Below are 9,162 nucleotides of genomic sequence, written 5' to 3' on the forward strand. Positions count from 1 at the left end.
TATTACAACTTCAAATTCATGGCTTAGTTAGCCGTGACGCCTTTTCAGACAAACGCACCTCCCACACAATTTGTAGAATTTAACATACAGCTTAGAGCGATTTTAACCGTGAACCGAGATTTTATTTTAACCGTACAGTTTCTACTATTAGACCCTAGTTTCACTAGTTTCGTTGTTTCACGGCATTTATAAAAGCATTCTATTACGTCTTATTTAAGCCTGGGGAAAAACTTTCATTAAAATGTTACAGCAGCAAGGTTAATGTAATTAATTCAAAAGTTTTACTCATTTATATCAAAGAAATGTTTATTTTTGCTAACGACGAGCAGTCGTTGGCGTTGCTCAGTTTTGTCAGTAATGAGGCTTCTTCAACGCCTACACATCACAATCTTAGAGAAAGCTTGCGCAAAGAATCTGTTCATAGTACCATAGCATAATGGATGAATGGCGCTTGGTAAACACGTTAGAATATAAAAATACTTGCGTATCATTGCTTGATAACGAAACTGCCATCTGTTGCTTCCCGCTGTTGAGTATTCCCACAAAAACAAGATTTGGTAAGGAATGTAGCAGACCACAAACGATAAGATGATGACGTAGATCATTCTCAACAGGTCGCTCTCAAGCTCTGCCCTAGACTTGTTTCCAGGCCTCGGATTCCTGTTGGGAACTTCAAGATGGACCTCTCTCGGAGGCGCACCGTAATGAAGGTGCAGAACCGCCCTTCGGTCGTCGGAGCTCTTTCGTGATGACATCATCGTGATCTCCGAAGACTCTTCGACGTTTCTTCGGACATGACGCTTGAGTTTCAGCGCTACAGCCCCATAAGACCACATCATAACCAGATAGGGAACTAAAAAGCACAGAGTGAATCGAATGATGGAATAGGTGTTATAACCACCTCCCGAGAACTTTGAATAGCACAGTTTGTGTCCAGATGGCAGCTCTAGAAGAATTCGCGTAACAAATAAAGGAAGCGAGACTGCCAGGGCTGCGAGCCATATTCCTACAATGATTGCTGCCATTACAAGACCCGAGGCTTTTTTCTTAGGTGTCATGATCCTCGTGTAGCGATAAACAGCGATGGTCGCCATGTCGCCTGTAACCACAATAACAGCTAAAACTTGAAGTGGAATGAGCAGCTTACAGGCGAATTCACCAAATATCCAACTGTACAATTCTTGGTAGGCCATGATAAACGGCTGACACAGCGAACTGATAATTTCAGCACCAGCCAAGTTTGCCACCAAATAATATGTAAATGGCTTGCATCGGGTGGGGAGCGCGATGACTGCTTTTAAAACCAAAGTGTTTCCCATCAAACTGGCAAGTATGATAACAGAGAACAACAGCAAGCTTAAGACCCGCAGTACGTAAGGTTCTGGGCGATCCGCTGTCCCTGCGACAGGAGATGTACCGCTTTGTAACTGATTGGTCGAAAAATTCGTGGAGTTGGTCATGTTCATACGTCTTCAGTGCCAGCCTCTGATCAGTTTGTTTGGAATCCTGTCATGAAGAAAGAGGAAGTTTATATACCAGCCCTTTTGTTGCAGTATTGCTGTTTATTTAACGGCTGTCACTTTTATGTTTATATATAGATTTCACTTGTTTCGCACCATGCCATAGAGAGCCGGAAATGCGAAATCCGGCTAAGATATCACAAAAAGAAAGGTCACAAATATAGAATTTTCGATTCACAGCCCACGCGATGAGGGGAAGAGGGGGGGGGGGGGGGTACACAATAAAGGTGTCCAAACCCCTACCTTTTATATGACAAACAAATTAATCTTCATATGCTTTTATTCGAGATATTTTGAAGTGAAAAAGCTGTAGAATGAAAGGCTTATTAAATTTGGAGGAATATTTCGGATAGATCAAAACCAAACTTCATCAGCTGCGATTAAATGCTAAGTGAGGATGGAAACAAACGGTTACAATATTACATATGAATATATTTTTTCCTTAATTAGCATGAAGGATGGTTTTGTCCATCCGAAATCTTGGGTCACATTAAACAGAATTAATATCACATCGGTTTTCAGCTGTTTGATCAACTTTGCATTTTAAAGTTTGTTTATGAAATCCATTGCTGATCGCGATCTATGCTTTTCAGCTGTTTGATCAACTTTGCATTTTAAAGTTTGTTTATGAAATCCATTGCTGATCGCGATCTATACCAAGACACAGCTACACTCACCTAAATGATATTTTCCCCTATCCTTTCCCATATTTCAACTCGTGAAACCCCTCCGGCCAGAAAAGCTTTCGGGCAGAGCCTCCCCATATAGTCCAATACAGGGAGTACCCCCCGGTTCGCAATTTTTAAGCTCAATGAAATCAAATTATATGCAATCAAATAGGCAGTTGAGTCGTCCTTCAAATTACGTTAACCCCAGAGACTTGTGAGAAAATCATTTTTCTTATTGAAAATGGAGAGTTAGACAAACCATGAGGTTGACTGAATTATAGAAAAATCATTTGCACGGAAGCTTGATAAGGATGTTTTATAAGGTTGATTCCTGTGCTGGCTCATAACTTAGACTGCAACTGTCAGAGTAGACCAAATAACGGAACAATTAAATCACCGTTTAATAAATGTATTTCTACAAACCGTCGGTTTTCAAAAAGAAAGAAGTCTGCTTTGTTAATGAGACTGGACAGGATTTGAAGAATAAATGTAACTTTTACAAAAATTGGTCTATTTTAATTTTTCTGAGTAAATTCTCAGGAACTCATTAATAATTCAAATGAGAAGACTTACTTCCTCTTTTGCAATTCATCAAGTTAAAACAAAGGGAACGTGACCAAAAGCACAGATTTTTACGATTTTGTTTCTCCGTAGTTTTAGTTTCGATTGAGATGTATCAAACACTAGAGAGTTTCATCATATTTTCAAACACCTCGCTCAAAGTTCATCAAAAACACTCTGTTACGCGTCGGATTTTCAACTCTCTTCTCGGTGTTTGGAAATTTGATAAAGCACTCTCTTTCGTGTTTGATTAATTACTTGAGACAGTCATATCACAAAGATTTGGAGATTAACATTCCAGTTAAGAGATTGGCTGACCGAGATTTGTTGAGAACTGCTTATCGCAGTGTTTTGCCGCAGCGGCTTAATTAATTATAATGTGTCTTAGGCAAAGACGTTTCTTGGCAGCTAAGATAGCTAAAAAGTTTAATAAAACGCCCCAATTCTAATTCTTACAAGGTTGTTAAGTTTAATCTTTATCATTGGAAAAAATATGTTCAGTTGTCAGTGAATTAAGGAACGTATCGTGTCACAGTTTCATTTGCTAATTTGCATTAATTTTGAACTATTGCAACTGCAAAATGTTACAAAATTGATGCAACACTAAAATAATTGACCACAACCATTCTATAAAAGAACTTACCGCTTCCTCAGTTGTCTTCACAGTAGAACTCAGTCCGGCTAATCGATGTGAATTATATTCTGATTCACAGCAAGTGCGTTCAGGTTCAATAGGAGCGATTGTAAATTTATAATTTATAGCCTCTCAGTGTTTTCTTGAGTCTAGTTTCAGATCGAAGTTAAGCGCTGAAGTCTCACGTCTTTCCGTATTTATGTTGCACTTTCCCTTTATAGACCTTTTAAAATCGAATTTTCGTCATTTCGTGAAGAGCACTTAATTAATTTATAGCAAACCAATGAGAAGGTGTAGGTAATGGCGACATTACTGAGGCTGTTGACCACACGGAGATCTTGCGTGTATCGACTGTTTTGCTCATCACAGCATGAACATCGATATGTTAATGTTATTCTCTGCCTGTTTGTTGGTTTATACTAAAACCATTATTCATATGATTGTTTGGTGCATAACAAACCGTAAAAGCTCCTTTAAATCCCCGGGGCCGGGGGCTTATTTCTATTCAAGACCTTTTGATGGGGATGGAGGGGGACGGCTTAATATAAGAGTGGGGAACTCATGGTTTATTTCGACCCAAATCAGTTAGGAAATATATATAAATAAATAAGTAGATTTTTTGTTTTGGTTCTGTTTAGTAACGCTTTCATAAAATAGTTAATATGTTCCATGTTTTTCAGTTACAAAATCGTCATGCTCTGCCAACAGGGAGAGGGGTCTAAGGTCTTATGAAGATAACTGAACTTCCGTTGGAGGGAGGGGGAGGGGCTTAACAGAGCTTTTCAGCAATTGCGTGCTTGATCGAAGAGTAAAGCACATTGTTAATACCATAACACGCACGCCAGCTATAAAACGGTCATGTTATCTTAAAATAAAAGCAGCTTTGTAAACAAAGCTACGCTTAATTCTGTGACTCAGAAAAGAAGGTCTACTGAACTGTGTTGTTTTGAAATATATAATATATCCACCGGAAAGTTTAGCGTGCTTTACGAAGGAACCTGCAAAGAGTGTAAAAATATTTTTTTTTCTTTTTTGCAAAACAAGTGAATTTGTCAGCAAAATGAGTGCTCTGTTGCGACAAAACTAATTGTACAAAGCCTCAACTATCTGTTAAAAAGCACTCATGTTAGTGACGAGGCTACTCAAGTATTAGGAAGAAACATTCGCCTACGGCTCCAAAATTCCTCTTTTCACTTTTTGTGCTTTATAACAAAACAATTCATGATAAGGCCTTTTATTTCTTATATATGCTAGTTCTAGTAGTTTCAAGTGTTGAAGCACTCCGTAGGGGATATTTACATCAAAACAAGAAAGTGTTTATTTTGACTGGTGGAATCAAGACTTTCATGAGCCCCTAATTGACCAAAACATCCTTTTAAGCTCTGAAAAGCACCTTAAGGCTAAATGTCCAGGTTCACCACAAATAGCCTTTCGTTCCAAGTCGATAACGTGAACTCAGAGTTGCACATAATTGTCCGTGTACTTCGTTACTGAATATGAAGGAAGTGATAGCGTTCGCAAAAAGTAAAACGCAGAAGAAGTCTAATAAAGTCATGATTATTATATCTTAATGTTCAGCCCTACTGAATTCAATGAATGTTAGGCTTTTACATGTGCAAGAAAATAAACTAGATGACATACACAAAACGGGGTGGCGTTCAATTGTATTCTTTCCAAGCAAACAAAAGATCCTTTTAAGACCAATTTTGCAACAAAAATGGAATCATGTGCAAATATTGAGCCATTTATAATGGAAAAATGCAAAAACATAAATTGGTTTGTCATTAGACAAGCATATAGCTGTTAAACGCAAGCAAATCTCTTAAATGTGTGGTTATGTTTCTGAGGAATAGATCCCTTGAATTATGTCACGATGTTTGAAGCTTTTTTTCTCTGATGTATCAAAATACTTTCAAATTGAAGGAGCCCCCAGGAGAATAGTTTTTTCAGGAAGAAAAACACCAAGAAGAAATAATTTAAAACCGAAAACATACAAGAATGCTCACAACTGTGGAAGATGAGGATCGCAAACGAGAACCTTGAAAAACATAAGCCAATTTTTTTAAGATGCGTTGTCCGGTATATACTTTAGGCCTTGTAAAACTAGAGACTTATGTCTTGGCCAATAGCAAACATGATATGTTTACTAGAAATTTCTACAACAATAATTAATAGGAAACTCTTAAAAGCAAGAAAGTGTCGTTTAAATTAATATGGAGTTAATTAAATAAGAACCTTTTAGCGACGTTGGTGCGGTGACAATTGTAGTTCCGTTTGCAAAGTATGGATGATTGATTCTGTTGATTTTTTTTTACTTATGTCTCAATAAACATCCAAGTACTTGAAAAGTTTGCAATCTTCAAGCTTTTGCAAATACAAAAAGAAAGGATATGATGAGAGAAATCTCGTCTCTATATTGACTCTATCAAAAGATTGTTACTCCGAGGGAGACGAGCCAAGGCGAGCCCAAAGGACGAGATTCTCATCGCGGTGAAATAATATGCTCCTGTTATTAACAGACTTCCGACAGTTTCTCATTAAATTCGTAACAACACAACAAGAAAAAGAAATTGTATTTAAATCCGTGTAAAATATGGCAAGCAATCATGTTAAGTCAATTGTTTTAGGACTGTTTTTTGGGGGAAAGAGTGAAAAAACTTCACCGAAGGGAGAGAGATCGTTTCCCAAAATTACTGTTCCTTTTAACTTTTTCTGACTTTATCTCTCTAACATACCATTTGATTTTATTTTTAACCATTGTTTCTAAGGAGGGATATGGTTAACACTAACTTTGAATGGCACGGCTTGCTGTTTCCGGCTAATAGCGTTAACGTCAAAGTTCTCTTTGGACCTCTTTGGAACTAAAACTAAAACTAAAACCTGTATTTACGGGGGGATTTCGCAGATATATTATTTTAATCGATCCAATTTATGCGAATAATCCCAAAACTTTCAAACTTTCATTCGAATGGCATTTGAAACAAAGTGCAACGTGTTCTACTGGAAACCTTAAGGTTGTGTGAAGCGGCTACATGTTGTACTAGGACATTTCCCGGGGTGTTCGCGTGATACAGGTTTTAGGGTATCTACAAGAGAGCTTACACTTTAAACTGGTGTCGTCGAAGCAACAACAGCGGGAATATGCTTAGCTGATCACTTACCGGCGTTCTGTACAGTGAGAAACCGGCCTCCTTTACGCCAGGAACAACGTCAACTTGAACTTGAACTAGGAAACAAAATACTTCCTACTTTTAAGTTGCCTTGAAGCTACAGATTTCAGCTATCTCGTCGGTGAAGCTGCTTATGAAAATATGAATTATGTCATCAATGCGCGCGCCACAATCCCTATCTGACAAGCAAGCACCGGTAAAAAAATACAAAATTAAACACTCAGTTAAACCTTGGTTATCCAACACCATTTTGAATTCTATACATCGAAGGCAACAGCTATCAAAAACTCATTTCCTTAGTAAAGACGTTTATGAAGTAAAATTTTATAAGCTTATAACAATAAGCTAAATCGAGTTAAAGATTAAGCCAAAAAAAGGTTTTTTCAAGAATAATTTAGATTAAATAGTAAGAATGTAAAAACAACCTGGAAATTTATCAGCATGATAATAAACAAAAAAAAGTTATGAGCTACCCCAAATGATTAAATTAATTTATAAAAATAGGAATTATACCGATAAAGCTAATGATGCGCATCAATTAAATACACCTTTTTTCAATGTCGGCCCGCAACTTACTGACAAACCCCCGCCGACTAATGAAAGTGTTGAACAATATATAAAACGTCTTTCCGAGATAGTTTTCCCTTACGTAGTATTCTTGTCCATGAAGTTCACGATTTAATTATGGGAATAAACCTTAACAAGTAAACTATCGGAGTATAACAAAAATGAAACTGGCTTCTAGACATATAACTGTATGCTAAACCTTCATTTTTAACCAGTTTTAACAACAGGATTACAGGAATTTATACCTGATATTCTAACAATTTCCAAGGTTACACTAATTGGCAAAAGAGGCCAGGTTACAGATCCTGTCAGTTATCGCCCCATCTCAACTTAATTAACTTTGACATAAATATTTACAAAATGTATATATAAGCAACTTATCAAATATATTGATAAGCAGAAAATTCTCTTTTAATTTTAATTTTATAGCTTCATGAAACGATATACAACTGCTCAAAAACAAATACGCTAAGGAAAGCCCGTCAACGATAATTTCTACACTTAGCTTGTGGTGATTTCCTTGACTTTTCAAAAGCCTTTGATAGTGTGAACCATGTGGAATTAAAACTATATAGAGCTAAATTGGAATCTTATGGTATAAGAGGGTTTCAGATCAATTCCTTTAAAATAGTTTAAGAGCTACCTTTCTAATCGGAAACAGTGTGTTGCCTTGGGTGGGGTGGAGTATTTTCAAAAAATAATTTATATTAAAGTGAAATTTCTGGAAATTGATCAGCAGATAATAAACAGAAAAAAAATTATGAGCTACCCCCCAATTAAAAATATTATTTATAAAAATAGGTGTTACAGAGGTAAGGCTAGCATTGCGCATCAATAAAATACACATTTTATCAATGTCGGCCCGGAACTTGCCGACTGAATGAATTCGCTAACCAATATATCAAACGCTCTTTCCGAGATAGTTTTAATATCCACCTATGCGAAGTGGTATTCCACAAAGGAGCACCTTTGGACCTCATTTATTTTTAATTCGCATTTATAATTAGCCAAATTGCTCAGAAAAATTATGTTTCAAAATCTTTGCAGACGATACCAACGTTAATGTCTCCACAGGTGACCTCAAAACACTTGAAAGCTAGCAAAAGTGAAAAAATGGCGTGATATTAACAAGTTGTCTATCGATATGAATAAAACAAATTTTTGGTTTATGCTTATTAAATCCAGACGGAAAAAAAGATGTGCAAATAAGTCCTAACAAAAGAAAAAGTGACAGCTCTTCTCACTCTTTTGTATAAAATATCTTGGAGTCATTAGGGACAGTTCATTTTTTATGGGGTAGGGGGGCTGGTGGGATTTGATAGATAGTCACTGGAATATATAATGGCCCCGCTTTTTCGTCGGAAATCTTTACTTGCCCCCCCCCCCCCCCCCCCCCTCCCCCTCGTAATCTAAATTTTTTTTCGATGACTCCCCCAAACAAAACAACAATAATGATCAAGTGAAATTTGTTTTTTAACTTTTCAAGCCTTATGACTGAAGGAATGCATCAGTTGCTCAGTTATAATAATAGACAGATTTTCAACAGTTTTTTTCTGGCCTCCGTCTAACCGCATTTGTTTTGTGAACGGTTGATCAGCTCTGCTAGTCTTAGGGTTTTCATTTGTTTTCTATTTGTATTTTTTTGGCTAGGTTATTGTAAGTCGATTGTGATCCGTGTTATCAGAGTTTTAGTTCCTTAGCATGTCTGACTTTGTTACCGTGCCGGCTCACGTGGAGATTCAAATCGAATGTAATGTCAGAGTTGTACTTCCCCATCCTAACTGACTGCGTGCTTATTTGGGGATGTAGGCCAAGAATCCGCTTGTTATTTTGAAAGGACATGTCATGTGAATTGTAAACAACATTTACATTACATATTTTTTATATTACAAATGACTCCCGATAACTCAACCCTTCAAAAAGATTCGAGTTATTGGGAGTTGAAAACAAATAACCAGAAATAAGGAAAAAACGGTGTTGACTGGTTTTCTATTCATACAGAGTGTAGACCAATGTACATTTTAAACAAATTTGATTAGAGA

The 9,162-nt window shown here is 36.8% G+C and overlaps 1 protein-coding gene across 2 annotated transcripts; it reads right to left on the minus strand.

Annotated features, from left to right (window-relative positions):
- Positions 1-261: 261 nt before the first annotated feature.
- On the minus strand, positions 262-6,899 carry LOC144645771 (cholecystokinin receptor type A-like). Of its 2 annotated transcripts, XM_078505318.1 has the most exons (3): positions 6,784-6,899; positions 6,545-6,609; positions 262-1,506 (listed from the first exon to the last, which is right to left on the minus strand). In XM_078505318.1, exon 3 carries the CDS (start codon positions 1,464-1,466, stop codon positions 369-371), a length of 1,098 nt encoding a protein of 365 aa, XP_078361444.1. In that variant the 5' UTR covers positions 1,467-1,506; positions 6,545-6,609; positions 6,784-6,899; the 3' UTR covers positions 262-368. The 2 variants fall into 2 exon arrangements, with proteins under 2 accessions (XP_078361444.1, XP_078361443.1); XM_078505317.1 differs by lacking the exons at positions 6,545-6,609; positions 6,784-6,899 and adding an exon at positions 3,393-3,590.
- Between the last annotated feature and the right edge of the window lie 2,263 nt (positions 6,900-9,162).

Source organism: Oculina patagonica, chromosome 3 (genome assembly GCF_052425735.1).
Source record: "Oculina patagonica isolate OP01 chromosome 3, crgOcupat, whole genome shotgun sequence".
NCBI lineage: Eukaryota > Metazoa > Cnidaria > Anthozoa > Scleractinia > Oculinidae > Oculina > Oculina patagonica.